Raw genomic sequence first — 22585 nt, forward strand, 5'->3', positions numbered from 1 at the left:
GTTTGATAATGTACAAAAAGCTCGAGATCATAGTCTAAAACAGCTTTTTTACAGGTGGCTCAGATTCTCAGAATTTGTGAAATTTCTTTAACTCTTCAAACCCTTTTTCACTTTCATGTGTGAAATAATATTAGGAGACTCACATGACCCTTTTCATATCGGATGGTAAAACATAACTTCTGCTTCTTGTGTTCAGCTTTGTGCTGATAAACATAAAGTAGCTCGGGATATTAAAAATGTAGTTTATTGCTCAACTTTAACATCTACCTGCACCGCAGCTCAGCAGAAACCGACAGTCACCTCAAGCCTCTTTATTTTGTAAGGTATACAGAAACTCCAACAATCAGATGACCCTCTATGACCAAGCACTTTACAAAACTGGGAAGGAAAAACTCCCTTTTACTAGGAACCGGTCGGCCACAACCAGTTGAGGGTGAGGGGAGGGGGAGGGACAAAGACGCGCTGTGGAAGAGAGCCAGAGATTAACAATAACTAATGATGCAAAACCCTAGAGCTATCACAGCGTAACCAGGGAACATTCAGGGTCACCTGATCCATCCCTAATTAAGCTTTGACAAAAAGGTCTCCCGATTCCAAACTGGAAGCTGCTTCCACAGAAGACAGGCCTGAAAGCTGACGGCTCTGCCTCCCATTCTACTTGTAAATACCCTGTGAACCACAAGTAAACCAGCAGTCACAGAGCAACATTCATAAATGAATGCATGAACTGGTTTTGCAGCATCACTCAGACAGCTTCTAATTAGATATTGCGCAAACGCAAGAAAACAGAAAGTGGTACAAATGCGTTGAAGAACGTATCCTGGTCACGGTGACTCAATTCCTCAAAGTGCTATTGGAGGACAAGGTGAGGCCATCCAGAGCCAGGGGGCCAATTCTCCCTCTGGTGTTTGGCTTTTCTCGGGGAGCTCCGGTTTCTCACACTACTGAAAAACAAGATTAACGCCGCCTGCCTGAGACATTTGAGTGCCTCACTTCTTGATTAAACGAAAAAACAACAACAGACAGCAGCCTCTGTGAACAGTTTGACTCTCTGTACAAAGTCTCTCTGCCATCTTTAGCTTGAGCTGAGCTAAACTGAGTAGACGGGAGGGAAAACTGCTCTGTAAAAGAACAGCGTTACCTATTTTATCCTGATTATCTTGTTTCATAATCATTTAAACCCAAACTCTAAATCTCCCAGCTCCAACATAAATGAACAAAAAAATAAATAAGTGATGCAGGGACAGCCGTCAGGTTTCAAATGTCTTTATATTTCAGTAAAATCTACTTTAATACACTTTGAAACAAGAGTACAACAAAATAGAATATACTTCAAATGTTGAATATACAAACAGTTCAGTCTGAACACAAACTTCTCTGTCTCTTCTTCTTCTTCCCTCTTTTCAGATTAAAAAAAATGAAATGCAGGAGCCTCGTTTTAAGCTGGAAGTAAAGTGACCTGGGATCCACAGTGAGCCATCTTTGCATAAACTTGATTAATTTCTTTCTTGCTTCTACAGACATTCCTATTTTCAGATGTGGCAGCATGCATCGGCTCAGTCGCGTTTTTTTGCATGCAGCCTGACTGCAGGGTCACAAAAATGTTCCAAAATTAAAAGAAAAAGGAGCAGCCGAGATCCTTTCTAGCCACATCCTCAGATGTGCTGTGAGCAGTCTGGCCTGTCAGATTCAACCTGTGTGAGCGTTAAAACAGCCAAATGGAGGCGGAAGAACCAGTAGAAAGAAAAATTAGTTTCCCTAGTTTCAATAATACTGTGCTTGGTACAAGGTATCAAAACACAAAGAAAACAAAACAACAGCTTACCGTTCAGACATCACATGAAGAAGAAAATTAAAATCTAAGGCTGTTCTGTTAACATTAGCTCCGTAAACTGTATAGCAGACATATTTATATTTATGTACATACATGACCGTGTTCTGTCTGATATCGCTCCTCGTGGGAACGCCTCTTCCTCTCACTCTCATAGCACCACCTACACTTGATCGGCACAGTGATATCATAATAATATTAATAAAAAAACTAATTGCTGGTTTTAACGTTTGTCTCTACAAAAGCTGCATTACACCCCAGCCCCATCCTCCGGGTCCTCTTGAATGTGACGGTTCACATTTTGCTTTTTGATTATTTGCTTTCATTTGTGTTTGTAGTGTTTCGCTTTTTTCCCCAGATTTCAAGTCAGTGACGGTGAAAGATTTCCAAAGCATAAACTGTAGTGATCAAAAGTTGGTCCCTTTTCCCAACACATCCCTTTCCTTCAAGTCTGTTTTCCTATGTTGGAGAGGTTTCTGTGCGGCTCTGAGACAGTCCGGATTAGTTCTAGGCAGCAACATGGAAGATGTGAAGACGGGCTCAGGAAGAAAAGACACGCACAAAAAAAAAGGTGGGGGGGGGGGGGGGGGGGGGAGAGACTTCTGGGCGTCTTTAAAGTCTCACAGACTGCTGCTGGTTATTACGAAGAAAAGTAGAAATGACTTCAGAAATGTACAAACGAGCACGCTCTGGCAGAGGAGACACGGACGCATTTCAACACTCGGGCTCTTCTGTCTTCATCGCCACGTCGGCCGAGTCCATTGGCTCCGATTTGACGCTCTGGGCCATTTTTGGATTCGCCTGATTCTGCTGGATCGGCACCTGCATGGCCTGTACCTGGACGCCGGCGGCCTTCAGCTTCTCCACCGCTCCACCTCCTATGACCAGCTCTGAGCCATTGATGACACCGCTAATGATACGAGGCTGCGCCGCCACCGCCTGGTTGGCCGCAGACACCGTCACCACGCCCGCCCCGCTGCCCGGCTGCGAAACCACCAGAGTCTGTTGCTGCGCCTGCGTCGGCACGGTGAGTCTCATCACTTGCGTTCCCGGTGCGACGTTGACGGGCGTGAGGGCGCGGACAGTCAGGGGGCTCCCGAGGAGGCTGATGCCCGCCGGCGAGGCCCCGACACCGGGCTTGTTTGTGCCCGTGGAGGTCTGGATCTGACACTGAGCCAGCTGGTGGGCTGGGATGGTGATGATCTTGGCGAGCTGGACAGTGATCTTGTCTCCGTTCTCCGCAGTGGCTGGCACCATGGTGGGGATGGTCTGGATCACGACCTGATGAAAAGAAGCATCATCAGTTCATCTTTTCAGTGCTGCGCAGTGACTCAACTGTTTCATCACCAAAACAAACTTAATTACTCAGAGTTATAAACACATTTCTAAACTTGGTTTTGCATCATTTTCGATTTTTGATTTTGCACACCTTCTGCTGGGAGTTGGCGTTTCCGGCAGCGGCGCCGATAGCCGAGGTGTTGGTGAGCAGAGTGGTTTGGCCGGCTGCTGCTGTTGTTCCCGCGGGCTGCTGCATGGCGACTGTGGAGATCTTCTGACCCAGTGATGTTGTCATGACTACTGGCACCTGCATAGCCACCCGGACCGTCCTGCAGGAGAGACAGAGTCAGAAGGGTAAAGATCCGCATGAGCAAAGACGCCACATAGTGAACATCTGCGTGCAGGGGCCTCACCTCGCCCCTGTGGCGTTCGGGATGATTGCCGCGTGGGACTGCTGTTTCTGGTTCCCGTCCGACGCCACTGAGACCGTCACTATTCTTCCCGCCGTCACCGCTCCTCCTGCTGCTGGCTTGCTGCCTGTGGCCACTGGAGTGTGGACGACGTTGGTTTTGTTAGCGCCCCGCAAGATGTTGGGCTTCTTGGAGGATGACAGCTCGGTGGCGTGGAGCAGCATGTCTGACGGCGGAGGCACGCGCTCGTAGGACGCCGCTGTGTCCGAGCCGATCAGGTCCTCTGGAGCAGGAATCTCCGCCTTATCGTCGTCAATGATGACAATGTTTTTGGGCATCTCTTTGAACTGGTAAACCAGCCGCTGGCCCTCCACCTTGGCGAGGATGCCGCGCTGGTAGTAATATCTGAAGAAAAGGCATCAGAACATAAGATGCTGCTTTCAAAGAAAATAAAAATGAAATGTCAGCAGAGGACTGGAAATCAGCCTCTGTGAAGTCTAGCAAGGTAATCCTAAAGATACGGAGCTATTTTTGTTTATCAAACCTCTACTGTTGCCTTTATCGCTGCCAAATTTAAAGTGTTTATTGGATCATAAAGATGTAATATACTTTGTTTCTTTCAAAAATGTAACACATCCGATTATAATCCCAGATAGGGACAGCCTACCTGAGTGCCCGCCCCATCGTCTCATAGTTCATGTCTGGTTTGTTCTTGTGCTTGCCCCACAGCTTGGACACGGCCTTTGAGTCAACCAGCTTGAAGATGCCCTTCTCCCTCTGGGTCCACTTTATGTATCTGGGACAGGTGTTTTTGTCCTGGAGGAGGTCCAGCAGGAATTCCCAAAGGTAGGTGGTGCTCCCTGCTGGAAATCAAAGATAATTAACATCTGTACTCAGTGTATTTATGCAGCGCTGCTGGACTGCTTTGTAAAAATGCTCCACAATTATTCTTCAAATGAGGAAACCGAACTTAAAAACATGAAACGTTGAGGTTTTCTCTGTAACATGACTCAGTCTTCACCTGGCTGTACAAAGCATTCTGAGGTGACTGCTGCTGAGAGTTAAGCACTGAGCACTGTATAAATAAAACTGAACCAAAGTCTAGTTCATGAAGGAGAAAAGCTAACTGAAAGGTCATATTAATGTTTAAAGCATGTTGACTGATTCATGAAATAAAAGTACGAGTTTCCGACAGCTGCAGGCACGGTGAATTTCTGTCTATGTTAACCAGAAAGCAGCATTTTTTTGTGTGGAAGAGCTAAAATGGATACCTCGGATACCTTTTCCTTCTCTTGGTTTCTTCTTGATGCCGACGTCCGGTGAGCCGTTGGAAATGGCTGACTGATGCGTCTTCGGCTTCCGTCCAGCTGGGAAGGGAAACATTTGAAAGAAGTCAGTTGTGAGACCGAGGTAAATTGACCACTAGATGGTGCTCTTGGATAAAGTCACTGAGCATAATTACAAGGTTCTGGTTTTGGATTTACAACTTGGCATCAGTGCTTCCAGATGTTTTGCATTTAAATTTTGGCTTGAAACACTGAATATTTTCCTTTTTCCCCAAAGTTTAACAAGCCCCCAGAAAGTTAAAGATATCAAATTAACATTTTGGGCTCTGGCTTCCTCCACATAACAGATAAGTTAACTTCCAGCTCTTTTAAGTCTACCTCGCTTCTTTCTGACTGGCTCGTGGTCGGGTTCTGGCTCCGGATCGTCCATAACCGTAGCCATATCCTCATCCTCCTCCTCACAACATGCCTCTGTTGATATCTCCACCTCGGACTCTGTGATCATGTCAGGCCGCATGGCAGCGTGGAGGAAGTCTTGTGTCGCTCCACTTTGTGGAAGGAACGCTTCTGCACAGAGGAATCATCACAGGGTTGATGAGGATCTACTAGACTGGCCAGCAGTTATGCTAACTGAGCATATAAACCTGAGCGGTGGTCCACTAACAGTGTATCTGTGTGTGTGTTACCTGGGCTGTGGTCTTCTTTGAGGCTGGAGGGCGAATCCATGCGTAGCAGAGCCTCTGCAGCCTCAATTGTTTTGTCAGAGCAGTGGACATTGGTGCCGTGAACAGAAGCCTCCACTGCGACAAACAGAAGACACGAAAACAGTCAGCAAACACTCGCCTGGACTTTTAACAGTTAGTGTTTTTCTTCTTTATTAAGCATGAGATCTCATCAATCTACTTCTTTTACATTTGAAGGAAAATATTAAGACATTTTTAATCTAAACAGATATGATACGTTAATGAGTTTTAAATAACTGAGATTGCCTTCTAGCTTCCGTCTGCAGAGTGGAGAACAGCAGCAATCCTAAAGTGGGGGTTCTCCTGGACAAACAAACATCTGGCACCCCCTAAAGGAAACCACCAGTATTGCAATACAAGTATTTTGACATTCTGAGTTCATAATTTCACCAATTTTGCCTGAAATGCAGCTTCAAACCATGACAGAGCCTCCACTGTGTTCTACAGATGGCTGTAGATACTGTTGTGCCTCGCTCCTGATAGCTTCCATACACACTTATCATAATTTATGCTGATTTTTCCCCCCCATGTTTCTTAACCACAGATCTTCAGATACTGTTCATCTGCTGCAGATAGTTTTTAGGCCTCATACATCTTTTTTTTCTCAGATTTTGCACATCACACATGCTAATTTCAGCTAAGAGCTCTTTGGGAATCGTCTTTTTGATGCAAAAATATAATTTTATGCCTGTCAAACTGTTCTATTTTACTCAGATTTGCTTAAAGAAATGTGGAAAATGATGTGTTTTTCCAACAGGTTGCTTGTAATAATGCGTGTAACGATGCAATTTAAAATTTGTTCTAAGCTGTTATGTGTTCATCCATTGGTTAGGGGACTTTTTTTATGCTTGCCTGATTCATAGTTCAGGGTTGAATACTTCGACAAAATGGTCAGGTACAAGTACTGGACTGAAAATAAGTAAAAAAAGCAGCAAATGTCCAAACAAAAACTTTGTAAGACCTTCATTAACCAACTACTGCTCAAAACCACTGTAAGAATTCCCAAGTCTTGTAACCAACATGTAAAGAAACAACATGTGACTCAAGACTTATGCACAGTACTCGATTTCCAGTTCACTCCCTACCTGCTGGATCATTATGGTGTCACAGTACAGTACAATACAATGCTGCAATATAGTGACATCAAAAAGGTGTATTTCTATCTATATGCAAATAGGGACCATCTTAAGCTTGAACAGCACAAATTTTGCACTGTTTTACAATAATTAATGTGATTATTCAATGTTTTGTTTATGATATATAATTTAGTCATTTGGATGAATTACTGAAGGATACTAAGATCAGACATTATGAACTCAATGAACTCACACTGTCAGCACAAAGACCACATACAAAGTAGACACCCAAAAATGTTTTAATTTCAATTCTTTCACCCCTTTTATATATTTTTTTCTCCTCTTCATAGGTTTTTTTGGCATGTATGATTTCCCCTTTGAAATGTTTGTCTTATTCACTCTTCCCACATAAATTAAAACTAGAAACATTCGTCACTTACATTTACATTTAATTGTCACGTATATATTGTATTAAAACGTTTTGGCTTCCCATAATTAAGCAAAATTTTTTGTCTACACAATTTAGCATGAGCAGACAAAATACTTGTGTTGACTTATACGCAATTTCCCAATAATTATGGCTGTTTGTTAAGCAAAAACAGAAGCCTGGGTAAACTAAAACCTGCTCACAGAATTTTTTGTTTTTGTTTTTAAATCTGGTGATTTTTCTTTAGTTGAAGATCTAAACCTCTCTGAGGACCAATTTTTTACATGAAGGAAAAACTCAATTTTCTTGCATATAAAGCCCAAACTCACTTCCTGCAAAGTTGGGTGTTTAATTCAATATGTTAACAATCAAACTATTGACCCACTCAGACGTGCGCAGCCCTCCTGTTTTATTCAAAAACAGGATACAGCCGCTGTCAGGGAAACTGTACGTGGACCTGTCTGAGGGAGCTCTGAGAAGGCACCCAGGAGCACCTGCTGTCGTTGTCAATCACCGGTGGGAAACACAAGATCCCATTACACCCTGCCCTATCCATGTTTGGCTATCTTGCTGAGGCAATGGGCACTGTGTCGAGGACAGAAATAGGCTATATTTAGGCTGTCCCACTCATTCACAAGCAAACAGGACACACTGCAGAGGTCCTGTGGCCTGCAGAGTCGCCCTTGAAAGTAAGCAGAGGTGCTGCAGTAAGGCCACCGAAAGGGTTGAGTTCAAACAGCTGCAGATGTGCCTGACCAACATGTCAAAATCTGAATTATCAGGGTTATAACTCATGTCTGATTATCCAATAAAAATTGCAAAATTGTTCAGTTTATTAGAATAATTATTTAAGTGTAAGCAAAATTACAATATATAAAGTTGGGAAAATCTCTCATTCACATTTACAGCTCGGTAACGGGGCCAAGAACAGCAGCAAGTCCGACAAAAAGTAGTGCTGCCCGTGATGACTTCCGTGTTTACACTCCTCACCCGTTCCCTCCAGTTCTCCTCGAAGAGGCACACAAATCCTCCTGTCACGCAACACTCGCTTTGCCTCCTATTGGCTGTCGCTCAGTTCAAGGGCCTGCCCCCAGACGCATCTGATTGGACTGCTGCTTACGTTCGGAATCAGCGCGCGCACTACAGGACTAACGGACGAGTCAATCAAACACACGCCCCGCCCCCTCACATAAACAATGCTTCCGCCATCGAAATATTAGAAAAAAATACTTTGACATTAAAATTAAACAGAGGCGGAAACAAACACGGCGTTTAAGCGATAAAAGCCCGTTATTCAAAATCAGGAAACACGCAGGTGAAGAGAGTTTGTAGCTGGAAAGCTGAAGCCAACAACAAACGGCTACAAGGAAGAAAGCGCGTGAGCCAGGCCGTCCCACGCGCCTACACAGCGGCTCCACAGGACGGTAACGGAAACCGTGAAACAAACAAACACACACACCAAAACCCGAGACCCAGAGGGTGCCACCGTGAGCCGATCACACATTAATCCACAAACATAACACAGGACGGCGCCTCACTCCCCGGAGCTGCTAATCAAGGATCAGCCTGCAGATTATTCAGGCTAAACTGACCCGAAACCGAAGCCAGCCGCAGTCAAACACCAAAACAAACGGCCATAAAAACGATCACAGGGAATATTTAACTGTGCACACGTCGTTGATGCTGGTAAAAATAAACCCACATGTCCTTCCGACTCAGACAGCGTGGCAAAGACGTAGGAAAGACAACATCTCCACACTTCCTGGTTGTGCAGCCGAGCTGCAGACCGTTATTCTACACCACGCGGAGGGCAGAAAAAACTCCTCCCGCGTGCAAAACACCACTCATGCACGTAACTCTCCACCTGTACACACCACCGCATCCAACTGAAGTTTCCCTCCTTATAAACCGGCTCCGATTAAACCGTGTGGCGACGCCATGCAGGTTGCTAACCAAGGTGATCACTTCCTGATTGCCCTCCATTACTTCACCGCACTTCTTCTCAGCGGACGGCGGCGCAGCGGACGCACTTAAAAACAACAACCGCGCGCAGCTCAGATCGAAGCCGCGAGTGCGAAAAATTACGTTACCGGCTCTGATGAGTAGATCGAGTTGGTTTGCGTGCCCCTCATGCTGCGAAGTCGCCATGTTTTCCCCCTCGCTGCAGATTCACATTGACTCCTCACTGAATTGTATGGGAAGCTACTAGTTCAGATCACTCCGCCGCTAATGGGAAATCTCTTCGTATTGAACGCGACGCGTCACAGCGCCAGCAAAGGTACCCATCCGCCACCAACACAGGAAATCCTTCCGTCGACCTCCCCTTCTTGCGTAGTGAGCACGTCAAATAAAAGCTGCACCGTTTTTTAAAATAAGCTCACCGTTTTCACATCGCTGAAGCAAACTGACACGGATTTTTACTGTGAGTCTCTTAAAAAAGCATGTCAGTATAAGACCCAGCACTTAAAAAAAATGCTTTAAAGGTCTAATAAAATACAATTAAATAAGTATTATTTTGGTGACCAGTAAAGTTCTGCTACTGATATATGTTATATAAATATTTAAGCAACGTTTCTCATGTATCTTACATGAGATACATGAGGGGGGGGGGGGGGGGGGGGTGTCAAGATCTCTGTCTAAATAAATAAATAAATCTGGGTAAATTCCCAGATGATTAAACATGCAACTATTTTGCTGGTGATAACTGAAATGAGTAAAGAAAATCAACAGCCTATTTATGCAAGATAATTCATAATTTTATTGGGGGGGGGGGGGTTATATTGTTTAGGTCTGATTATGGGGGGGTCATAACCCCCCTAACCCCCCCCCGAAATTACGCCCCTGGAGCTGGAAAGTATTTATCATTGTTTTATTTATTTTGTCATATTACCATTTTACTAACTTAACTTTGACTATCTGTAATACATATAGATACATATTCATGCATGTGCTTACAGGTCATGGCACATAACAATGCCACAGGAGGGCAGAGCAGCACTGTTTTTAAATATATGACAGCATTTTGAACTGAAATACAATATATACACAAGGGAATGTGGCTTAATAAGAAATAAACTTGCTTTGTGAGGATTAAAATAATGAACTTATGCAAACTAAATTAGGATTGGTCAACTTAAAAGAGCTAGTGGAAAAATAAAGAAGATCAAATCTGCCATATGTTGCGACTTAACATCTTATATTTATACAATTATGTTAAAACTTATTTATTGATGAATGTCAGTGAGCTTAATTGTGATTCAGTGGTTTCTGAGACGACTAAGAGAAATAAACTACCTGATGATGATGCTACACATGAAGCAAAAAGTATGAAGTATTCACCTGATCGAAAAACCTGTATGTCTAAATTGATTGGATGTCTTTCTCTTCTTGTACAAGCTTCAAAGCCTGATTTCAAGCATGGAGCTCCAGGCCTATTTACACACGTGTGTATGAAGGTGAGCTGGATTGAAACGCTGCAATTTAATAAATCTATTATCTTTGTGGGAGTTCATTTTAAATCACATACTTTACAACTTAAGTAAAATTGAGACATGGAGTTTGGTAAAGCAAAGGTTAAATACTCACACATGAACTACTGCACTAACACCTAGTGTGGTAGGAGGACACCTATGCAAGTCAGGCTTTGAAAAGTATTTGTGTCTCTTTGGGATTAAAAATAAATCATTTAAAGGCGGGCACGGCTCATTTTAAAGGAGGATGTCACTGAAAAACTGCAAAACAAATGGAATTGTGTTGAGGATATTCTGCGCTCCACCAGTGACCCCCAAACCAAGTGTGCGGTGAGTTCATTAATCATTTTCTACACCTTGAGGAAATGCCTCTCCTGTTTTGTGCACTTGGTAATCTAACCAAACTAAAGTCTGAGCCATGAAACAATTGCAAGAAAACCTTCTGAGCAAATGAAGGGAAAAAAAGAAAGAAAGAATAATTTGCATATATGAGTTTACTACATCATCAGATTTACTACATCAGGTATTTTTTGTGTAGCTGGCAAAAGTTTTCCCGGTTTATTAATTATATCAGACTGCCTCTTACATGTCTTCAATGCATCATCTTAAATGTGAACTCAACAGGTTTCTTACTGAGAGCCACTATTCTGTGGACCGTGTCTTTTTTCCACATAACACACAAAAAAAAGTGTGTTCAAACATGTAACCGCATCTTTAAAACAAATATGAGCAGAGGGACAGACTTTTATTTATAAAATTATTATGATAACATTTTTTCATTATTAAATTATTCTTCTAAATTATTCTTTTTTTTAAAAAATACACTTTTTCTATCATCTTTAATAGAGACGCACAGATTGACTGTCTAAGGACCAGAATCAAAATTTCCAATGTTCTCTGTTCGGGGAGGTCACCGGCCGGTCAGTCTCACACATGTCCAGTTATGAGCTGGTCTATTTCATGCACGCAGTACATGTGCACAGCGGCACACAAACACGCACTGATATCTTGTTAGTATGAAAGCTTTTCACTGTAAGTGAAGACACAAAGTTTGTTTAAGTAAACTGTGAGGAGGGGAAACAACAAACACTTAAACCTCCTTCACCCAGCTGAACATGGACATTTTACAGAAGCTAAGAAAGGCAAAGTGGCTAACGCTAAAGCTATTCACAGTTCAGATCCAGCCATACGCCAGCGGCCTCGATACGAGCAGCGAACAGTCCAAAGCTTTCACGAGGAAAATTATGGAGATGAGTGAAAAAGAGAAAAAGGACAGATGGTGAATTTATAAACTCACTGGAAACTAGGGGTGGGGGGGGAAAAAAAAAAAATATCGATACTGTGTAGTATTGTGATATTTTGTTTGCTAATAATGTATCGATACAGGGACAGCAGAAATCGATATTTTGTTACAAAAAAAGGTTTTTGTGCTCTGACTTCAGAGCATGTTGATCCTTTTTCTGAGCAAGAATCCTGACATTCCTTCACTGTCCAAATGTGTTTAACTTTTTTTTGGCAGCAATAAACATGACAGTTTACTTATTTTAATTTAAGACATGTTTTATTTTAATTAAGTTTAAAACTTTTTTATTTAATGTAAAATTATATTTTGTTTTAATTTACTTTCAAATTCTTCAGTTGCTGAAGGGCCTGCATAGTTTTCATAAATTGCATAGTTCAGAATAGCTATAATTGTACCAGATGGTTGCATTCAGTTAAGTTGGACTAGACTGTAATACAAACCGTCCAGTTTGTCACCAATATAACTGACTGAAATGAGAGAAAGACTGAGTGTGAGACTTTATCAATATTCATTTTATCTAATATCAAAGTTTACCATTATGTACAGAATCTGAATATCGCAAAATATTTTTAAAAAATTGCAATAATATCGTATCGTGTGTTAAGTATTGTGATAATATCGTATCGTGGGATGTATGGTGATTCCCACCTCTACTGGAAACATACTTTTGTTACTTAAATCTGCTGCCCCTGCTTTTGTTTGGTACGGTAAAATGTGTCAGGTAAAGGTGCGTGTACACATTTTCAGTTGATTATTTGTTCCACTTTATTTTGAGGTGTTTAAGTGAGAGAAGATCCTGAAACTTAGCAACTTTTTCTTATGATCAAAACTATTATATTTCACTGAAGAAAAGTTGATTTTTGTTGAGAATTTTAATTACATGCTGCAACTTAAAGTTCTTAGAAAGAAAATTGAAACCTCCATCTCTCTGACCTTTAAATATGTTCCAAATTACTGAAAACAGCACTGGACTGGACGGCGGGTATCACCAATATGGCAAAATCGAATTATTAGCCAGTAAATACAGGATAAAACCTCATAAAACAGAAAATTCAACTACACAACAACACCCACAAGGTGGCAGTGCACTCCCAGTGTGCTGACTCCCATCACCAAAGAAGTACTGGGAGTTGAATAGTGACAGATACAAGGGAAGCCCTGCTGTAATCACAGGAATTCAAGAGTAAGGGCCTGAATGCACCGAGTAACCTTTAAATAGTTTAAATATAGTTTAAAGATTCAGAGCTCTAATTTGCACCCCTAAATACAGTTAAGGAATGAATTCACACGATTACTAATTTTCTGCAGTTTTACTCTCTTGCTTTATCTGTAGCACGAGTGTTGATTTCTGACTTCTTAAAAATATTCTTTATTGATCCTTATCACCCGTATTCCTGATTTGATTAGTTGGTCAGTTTTGTGCTAACGAAGAGTGAAATGATGCATGAAACAACACCTGAAGCAGAAAGCCTGAGTTAACAGAAAGTTGATATTCACCATCATAATATTAGTCATCTCTGACCGAGGTTTAAGGATTTACTCATCCAGCTAGCACAAAGAAAGTCTGGCTATGTTGAACTTTAAAGGACATTTTTTAAGTACAGCACAGATGTTGCTCAGTGATTTAGTTGGTGTCTTTTGTTAAGCTGATGGCCTGAGTTAAGTGTTATCGAGGTTCTTGTAACTAACTTTTTTTTTTTTAAATACAATCACGTGCAGTTTTAAAAATCATTCTGATTGCCTTTGAGGCAATAAAATAACCTCTCCAAAAAATCTGATTTTATGCTGGTTTTAACTGGAAAGATTATTCAAAATCTGACTGATGCAATAACATAACAAAGACCGTGGCACACTTTTAGTAACACAAAACATTTTTGCCTCACCTGGGTCCCGATCCGTCTCCACTTCCTGTTCGTTTCCCACTTCCTGCATGATATAGGCCTCATCACCATACAACAACACTTGGGCTGAGTAATTCTGCTCCTCAGCCAGGCTGGCACTAGGAATCTCTTCCACTATGACTGCTGGGTAGTCCTGAGCCTCCTCCTTTTCCTCTTCATAGGCCTCCTCGGCTTCACACTCACCCTCCACCTCTCCCTCCAGCTCCAAGTCCACCTCACACTCTCCCTCCTCCTGGAGAAAGTCGGCAAGGAGAATAAAAAAAGAGAAACTGTCAAAAAGATTTTTCTAACTGAAAGAGTAAGTTTGAAATGAGTTTGTCTGTGTCTGCTGCACCTGCTCTGGGTCCTCTTCAGCTGTGACATACTCCACCACTGTCCCACCAGTGTCAACCAGCACCACTGAGGTCATGACTCATGCTCGTCTGCAATTTGCCACAGCTGCTCTGCCTGGTGGGCTGGAAAAAAATAGAAGAGGCAACAAAAACAAAAACTTCATTAACACAAAAAGTCCACACACCAGTCTCACTAAAAAGCTCCCAAAGCTGTGAAAATCAGAGTACAAATCATTACAAAACAGAAGTAAACTGGCCAGCTCCTTGCCACACCTTCCTCCTTTGTCCAAACTACAGGCCAAGCTCTCATTAAAGGGAGCAATCTCATCTCGCTCATCTCCACCCTTCTGGCTTTAGCCTACAGGAAGTGCCTTTCTGCTGTAACAGGAAGAAATGAGCTGACAACAAGCCAAATCCACCCCCTGAAACACATGCACAGTGTCCAGTGGAAGATCAAGACAAGGTGGAACCACAGGGCCCTCGCTTTCCCGTCAGAGCTGCACTGCTGGGCCAAAACATATACAAACATGAACACAACAGCAGGAAGTCATTTAAATCTTTAACTGCCCACTGTTTAAAGGGTTGGTGTGGTCTGATGTTGTCAAATGGAAAGTAAGGAAAGAAAGGTATGTCAAACAGAAAATAAAATTTAAAAAAACAAAAAACAAAACTCAACTTCTCAGTAAAAGTAAAACTAAAAGCATCAAAGTATCTCACCTCCAACCCTCCCTAAAACAATCATAGTTCACCAAGCATAGACACAGAAACCCTTTCAAACTTCCTCCATGTACTTGAAAGGGTTTTAACTCTAAATACACTAAAAAGTGTAAGAAATGAATTAAGCTGGGCTTTCATATGCTCTGCAGTGAAAGCATTACTCGGTCTGGCTAACAAACTATGTCTGAGTAACAGTAGTAACCAACCTGCAGGGCTTTTACACTGTGTATGCAACTGCACGTGCAGGACTAGAAAATCCACTGTGTGGAGAACAGTCCGCATTATGGTTTTTCTTGCTTTTTAACATGATATAAACTGTTACAATACTTGATGCTCACAATACAAAAACAAAATCTCTTCTGAAGAGAGCTCGACTCATGGCAGCTGATAGTTGTTGAAATCAGAAAAATTAAAGAAGTCACCACTTCATTGCTGGAATATTAAAAGAAGATGTTGAAATAGGAAACAAAGCACTTGAAGCGGTTTCTCAAAAACTTTCAGAAGTAAGTAACTATGCATTTCAATACATGTTTACTAATGTTCTATGCAAGAAAGGAAAGCCACCATGGACAGGATTTTAAGATAATTATAGGATTTTAATGCAAATATAGCTTATTGCAGATATATTTTATAGAAAAAGGTTTGTCTGAAGCATGCACTACACTCTATTTTCAATATCAAAGAAGACACAAACTGAGCAGGTCATTAACTACAACACACAAGACATGGGATTCATGCATGGTCCAGGGCTTTTTGCTCCTCAGCCATAAAAGGCTAAGGCGGTATTGTCGTCACCCTGACGGCCAGGTGGGCACACAGCCTGGACACCCAAGTTTGTGAATCCGAGAACGAAGCGATTCATACCATAGGTGCATCTACTAGGAGGCTGAGGGGTACCACTGGCCACTGCTAGTATTTTATAGTTTTATACCCACCCTGGTGCACCAAGCTGACCACAAAACACGCTCCACAGTGTGTTTCAGGACACTAGGACATGGCCGGTTACTCCAAGTGCTGTATAATGGATGAGCCATGCTGTGCCGGTGTTCCCTCGGCTACTGAAACCAGAATGCTATCAGCTCAGTAGAAGTCCTCTGCTCAATTATTCAGCATCATATGGCAGACACTAATTGGCAGAGCTGTAAGGGCTACGTTATCCTCACAGACATGTTTGGCAATCATGTGACCCCTCTCAAAGACGGACATTTAGTGTAGAGCCTCCAGAAATCAAGACACTGCAGGTTTCCATTCTGAAAGTAAAGATGAGTAAACCTTCCTTTACTCTCAAGCAATCCGGCTACTTAGCAGCTAAAATGACTGAGCGACCGCACTGTATTCTGTACTGGAATACTTTTTAATGGCCTTTTGGCATTATCATAACTGTTTGCTTTATCTGTAATAAAATCATAAAATTTTCAGTGCGCTTAAAGTGAGACGTTAGAGACACTGTACCTTTTCAGGTTTGAGGTTTCATGCCTCCTGCTCTCTGACACAGAAACAGGGTAACCAAATATAGGTGTGTGTGTGTTTCTCTGTGTTTCACTACTCCGCTCAAACTGTCAGACGTTATTATGCAAGCTCATGGAGAAGTCAGCGATTGTGACACACAGGGTTTTTGTAAACTATCCAAGTTATCTCACTCTGTCCATCAGAAAGCGACTGAGTGTCAAAGTACAGACTCCTGCGTGTGGAAAGTGTACTGTAGGTTTTCACTAATATGACGACACAGATCGGCAAAAACCCTTTCACCTACTCAACTAAACAATCTGCAGTGGTATTGAATATGTAGGTTGCAGGGCCAGTTCCACAGTGGGTTGATTACATGCACACACACATACACACAAAAGAGATCTGTTAAGAGCCGGCTCTCTCAGGCCGGTTGCACTGATTCAAACAAGTATTACAGGACCTGCTACACGACACGCGGCTGTGTCTCACTTCTCAGCTCAAACATAAATGAGTAAAAAGGCAGTTAGTCATGCTGGTATTCCAGGAATGGGAAATGTTTGCGCCGGTCTGCATTTCCTCTGCATGTGTGCGAAACCCACCTTTAACTTCATAACCGATTGCCAGGATGAGAGCAGAGTAGCAGCTAAATTTAATTACAAATGTTGTTCTGGGTTCACAGTAAGCGAAGTCTCCAGATTTTGTGAGGTTAAGCAGCCATTGTGACATCAGGTAAGCCATCCCACCACCACCACCACTCAATCTCAATGAACTAAAAAGAAAACTAGAATAAACTTGCCTCGCCGCAGAGCCGATGCGAAATGCTGCGTTGCATCTTTACTGAAATCGAGAAAAAGAGAATCGAGGAGAGTGAAAGAAGGATGTGATGTTTTCTTGCTGTAGAAATGAGAAAGCAACAGAAGTTATTCTGAATCTCTCTGCGTCTCTGAAGATGTCTCCGTAGTCCTCTCTGTCCTGACATCCATCCACCCGACCAGCACTCTCCTCTCCCTGTGTGCATGCTCGTTTTCTGCCTGCTCCCTGGGTGGAAGGAACCTCTCAGAGCGACTCAGCACTTCTCAGACCCTGCCCTGAGCTCACATCACATGACAAGGGTGGAACACACACAGTCACATGATCTCTCAACAACAGCCCTTTTGTTCCAAGTAACTGGGGCTGCTGGTCACGATACAACGCCATGCCTTGTGCCCTGCCCTGCTGGCCTTCGCCAAACACACACAGATGACAGAACAAGCACATACACAGCAAGTATGACCTCAGGATTTACTTGACACCCACCCGACTCCATTCATACAGGCACACAAAAGAAAAATACACTCCGCTTATATAAAGAATTAAACAGCCATTAAGTTACTGATTATACATTTAATTTTTAGTTTGCTTTACAATACACAAGCCAGCACTGCCAAAATGGTGTGAAGTAAATCAGCTATGCTGAACCTTTAACTTCTGGATGTCAGTTATTCAAGTAGTCAGTTTGCGTATTGATGGTGGAGAGTTTAAGTACCACGCTTCATGGGGGAAAATGCCATTAACAGCCGAGTCCTTGGTCGACCTCTGCTGAATATGAAGTATCTGATATCTCCGTGCTGGTGTTATTCTACCAGATCATAATGCAGTTCCAGGACTATCGTTCATATCATTATCAACATGAAAGATAAGAGACGTATGTAGACATTATGATATCGCCTAATAGTTCTGGAGGCTGCATTTTGAAGCTAGACTGTAATTTATCATGTCAAACTCTAACATGCAGGTGCAACACACACACACACACACACACACACACACACACACACACGTTAATTATTTGCCAACTAAAAAGAACTAAAGACAAGCTTCTCAGATGATCTATACGTCACATCAAACTATAATATCAGTCAGACAATCCATTAAAAACACTCCAAAAGTCTCCAACCTGCACAAACAGAGTAGAGTCCAGTGACTCAATGTAGTGAATGAGGCCAACTCAATAAAAAAAAAAAAACCACATAAAAACAGATAAAAATAAATAAATAATTCATCTGAATTTCTGACAGACTAATCAAATATTTAACTCAAGTTTAACTTGTTTCAACTTTCATTTTAAAACTACTTAAAACTGCCTTTTATGAATATTAGAAGGATTAAATGACACAATTATTACAGAGATATTTATCACAATACAATGTATAAATGAGATGGAATTAGCAGTTTAGAAATGCATTGTTTATTTCTATCCTCTGTGCAAATTGAATAATGCATGTGATTCAGAAAACTCATCAGCTACATATATATGGCTTTGAACAACTATAAGAACATAATAATTCAGATGAAAATTGTTCCTTTTATGCTGTCACTCTTGTTTCTTTAGGCTGAAGCATTTTCACTCTTCTCTGAAACCCCAAATTCACTCCCTCTACAGGCTGTTGGAGCTTCAGATGAAGTAAAATGACTTCATCTCTTTGGAAACACTTTGGTTTCAAGTGTAGTAAGGAGCAAGAGCAAGTGCACGATGTCCCAAAAATCAAGTTATAACATTAAATAATAATGAGCATAATTTCGGCCACAGTCACACAAGCCCAAAATATAAAGACACACACAACAAGTGCAACCTTTTGTGATTTAAACTTGCACACCTCTCTTGTATCCCATCATACATCATCTTCTGTGGCAACCAACCCCTTGGACCCAGGGTCCATGTTTGCAGTGGAGAACATTTGTGAAACCTTCAGACCACACAGTTCAACTGTTGACTCGCACTGCAGGACATGGTGTCTGGTTAATGATGAACGAGCACAAAGAGTGGACACTCCCAGCCTGCAGCATTTAAATAGGTCCTTTGCCCCACACAATCAAACTGTAAATACCTCCACACACCAACGCACACAACTGCGAGAAAGAGTGTGAACTCTTTGTTAATACTAATGTAATAATTACCCATACAAATGATCTCAGATCATCTCAGGAGCCCTAAGAACAGTCGGGATATCTTTAACCCTTCGCAGGTCATTCCTCAGAGTCTCAGATTAACATCAGGACGTTAAGCTGATACATGCACCAGCAGGGGGGCACGTGCTGAATCAGGCCAGAGATACATTTAAAATAAATAAATAAATCCCATATAAGCCACACATAAATCAACCTTATAATGCACACTATTATATTGGCTATTTTTCTACACAGTTTGTTCAATCATCACAAGGTTAATTTATCTACTCATTCACTCACAAGGCAGATCTCTGAAACCATGATGCTGCCTCCACCATGCTTCACAACTGCAATGAGGTTTTAGTGTTGGTTTCATTTTTGTCCCATCTGTCCAAGAACTGTTGCAGAAAAATGATGTGCGACAAAGATTTAAGAAAATCTGCAACAAGTGTTTATTATTATAATATTTTATATTATCGTATTTATTTATTTAAGTATTGTAAAGCAATACTCTCTTCCCCCCCAGCAAGCCCTCCCCCACCACTTAGTTGTGTCATTACATTTCCTATTCAGGATATTTGTAGGGCCTACATAAAATTAATTAACAACATTGATGGCAAAATGCATTACAGCGTGTAGAGGAAATCTTTCCATTTTCAGCTAATCACATTTTCTAACAGGAAATGAGGGGGGAAAAGAATAAATACATGAGCAACAATGACCTACTTCTGACCACAACACCTGTTATAACATCATAATGCAAATCTGCCTCTCAACCCGCACACTCACCTGTGTTGACACTATTCTGTCAACACAGGTTTATATGTTACATGCATGCAGTAGTTACCAGATCCCGACAAACTAAATGTCAAAGAAATTACTGATGTCAACAGCGTATATAACTTTAAAAACAAACAGCTGCTGTATTTTGTGTTATTGTCTGATGCCTTTCCGAAAGCAAATTAAAACCTCATAAAGACAACGTGTTGGTGTGTAGATCTATAAAAGTTATAAATATACTGCATTTAATTTTTTATCCAATTTTTACAGCTTCTCATACATATAAATGACTCTTGCTAAAGTTGGGGGGGTTTACGCTGGTGTCTATCAATTATTCTCTCATTGTAACACAATAACTTAAACATGTCAACTGGACTAAGGCTGAAGGTGCTGTGCAGTCCCATACAAACTGGGACACCTGCTCACCCTAACCTGGAGTCAAAGACTATGTTGGACATAAAGAGCAGCCCACAGGAGGGAATCTGTAATTGAAATGATACCTCCCTGAACTAATAGTCTACTCAATTCAGCATGTAACGCCCAAATCTCTTTGAGAGCCCCGAGCAGAAACTGAATGTGGAGCATTAACTTCGCTAACGCTAGCTAGCTAAGTTAGCAATGAAAGAAAAGCAAGTAAACAGAGGATAACAACAAACCATGTGGCTAACGCTGCTACAGAGCTCACTCACCGTCTAATCCTTCCTTTCAGCTCCTGATCGGCTCACAGGCAGCAGTGTGTGGTTAGCTGGGTGCTAACCTCCTCCTCCTCCTCTGAACCCGCCGCTGCTGTAAACTGTCAGCCCGGAGGAGTCCCGCTGTTAGCGGACACTGCTCGGCTAGCGTTAGCTGGTCGCCTTCATGGTGAGGAGAGGGAGGAGGAGACCTCCCGGATCCTCCTGGCCGACCAGAATCAAGTTATCCGCGATTCTGGGGTGTAAATGCGGGTCCGTGAGTGAGCTGCGAAACGGTCGGTCGAGTCTGCAGAGGCTCATGGAGACTGGCTCAGTCAGTTTACTCTCTGCTTGTTCAGGCAAGTGACACTAGTGACGTCACGCCGTATCATAAACAATCCCAGCCCACCAACAATTAAAGAGTCATTCTTTACAGCTGTACACAGTGGGTTTTAAATCAAACAGTCCACACGTGACTAAAGTGCAGACCAAATGCTGTTTCCTCTCATCAGATGCTTGTTTGTGGATCTCTCTGCCTTCGGGTTTGTCTTCAGCAAATGAAAAGCATGCTCTGTTTGCATAGAGAACATGAGATCAGTACTTGAAAACTGAAGAATATCTTTTTTTGTTGCTTTTGCACTTTGCTTTGGGTCATTATCCATTTGCACTGGATCGTGCTTTCCACCTTTGACCCCCCCGAACTAAGCAGGCTCTTTTAGGTGTTTTCTTGTAAAGTCTAATTTTGTCTCAGGTACATTAATGTATCTCTTGATTGTAGACTTTGACTCGATATGTTTTTCTTAACCAAGGAAAGAATTCAGCAATCGCCCACCTTAGATGTCTTCTGTGGTCTTCATGGCCTTTTGTTATTGTTGAACTGGCCAGTGCTCAGCAATAACAATAATCCTCCTTTTCTAAGAATATAGTGGACTGTAGAGTTAGGCACTTCTAAAGTTTTTAGGTTTTTTGGTATTCAACTTAATGGTGGCTGATGGGAATTCCAGTGAACAGCTACTAAGTTCAACAACACAACATGGAATCAACTCCAGATCTTGTATCTGCTTATTTTTCATGAAATAATGAGGTAACAGGTCTCACCTGGCCATGAAACTGCTTGTCAGTAAATTGTCTAGTCTCTAAATTATTCTTTTAAGTGTTTTTATTAGAGAAATGCAATTATCTGACAACAGATCGACCTGTTCTGCACCACAAACTTTAGCTAAGGGGGCACATATTTATCCTTCTTCTGTTTGCTTTTGACCAAGTTATTCCAAAAAGATAAAAAAGAACAGACAAATGCTCAAAAACATGTAATCTCATTAGTTATTAATTCACTTTATTTAAAATTTGAGTACATTATCAGACAACAGAGAAGTCATTTGCAGAGCAATTTGCTAATTACAAGCTAATTAAAGTTACTGTTTAATATGCAGATATATTAAACAAAGTTTCAATCTATATATCTACAATCATTTTCTCTTATTCTCTTACCCAGTCTGCACATAAATGGAGATTTGTGTAAGTATAGACAGGTGTTGGTATGGATGTGGAAATGTGTTTACCGGATATTTTCTTGCTTCAGGTATTTTTCACCTCCGTATGTGTGTATATGTGTCTGTGTTTGACCTTTCAACACTTTTTTCTAAACTATTTTAGGTGCTAGTGGTATCAGAAAAGAAGGAAAAGTGCATCAATAACACATTTATTTCTGTATGTAAAATAAAGCTTTTGTGTCAATCTTACATAACTGGAAGCACTGATGTTCACATACTTAACATTTAAACCACTTAAAGCAAACTTTTGTTGCAGGAGCTAAAATATAAATAACAACAATATTTTTCTGCCATTTGACAAACAAAATTCTTTTTTCCTTTGAGTAAATTAAACCCCACTTATTTTTTTTATTGCAGTTGTAGAGGAAGACTAAAACCTAGAAAATTCTGATATGTATGGATAATAAGACAGTCATGTAAGTACCTGCCT

General features: G+C 41.5%; 1 protein-coding gene across 7 annotated transcripts; it reads right to left on the reverse strand.

Annotated features, from left to right (window-relative positions):
• Positions 1-1250: 1250 nt before the first annotated feature.
• Positions 1251-20989, reverse strand: elf2b (E74-like factor 2b (ets domain transcription factor)). Of its 7 annotated transcripts, XM_026169835.1 has the most exons (11): positions 20621-20989; positions 17020-17060; positions 14060-14180; positions 13708-13957; positions 5492-5605; positions 5184-5372; positions 4791-4886; positions 4187-4382; positions 3523-3924; positions 3261-3438; positions 1251-3112 (listed from the first exon to the last, which is right to left on the reverse strand). In XM_026169835.1, exons 3-11 carry the CDS (start codon positions 14132-14134, stop codon positions 2546-2548), a joined length of 2067 nt encoding a protein of 688 aa, XP_026025620.1. In that variant the 5' UTR covers positions 14135-14180; positions 17020-17060; positions 20621-20989; the 3' UTR covers positions 1251-2545. The 7 variants fall into 7 exon arrangements, with proteins under 7 accessions (XP_026025620.1, XP_026025623.1, XP_026025622.1 ...); XM_026169838.1 differs by lacking the exon at positions 17020-17060 and having other exon boundaries at positions 4187-4379; positions 4800-4886; XM_026169837.1 differs by lacking the exon at positions 17020-17060 and having other exon boundaries at positions 4800-4886.
• Between the last annotated feature and the right edge of the window lie 1596 nt (positions 20990-22585).

The sequence above is a fragment of the Astatotilapia calliptera genome, chromosome 6, assembly GCF_900246225.1.
Source record: "Astatotilapia calliptera chromosome 6, fAstCal1.2, whole genome shotgun sequence".
Taxonomy (NCBI): domain Eukaryota; kingdom Metazoa; phylum Chordata; class Actinopteri; order Cichliformes; family Cichlidae; genus Astatotilapia; species Astatotilapia calliptera.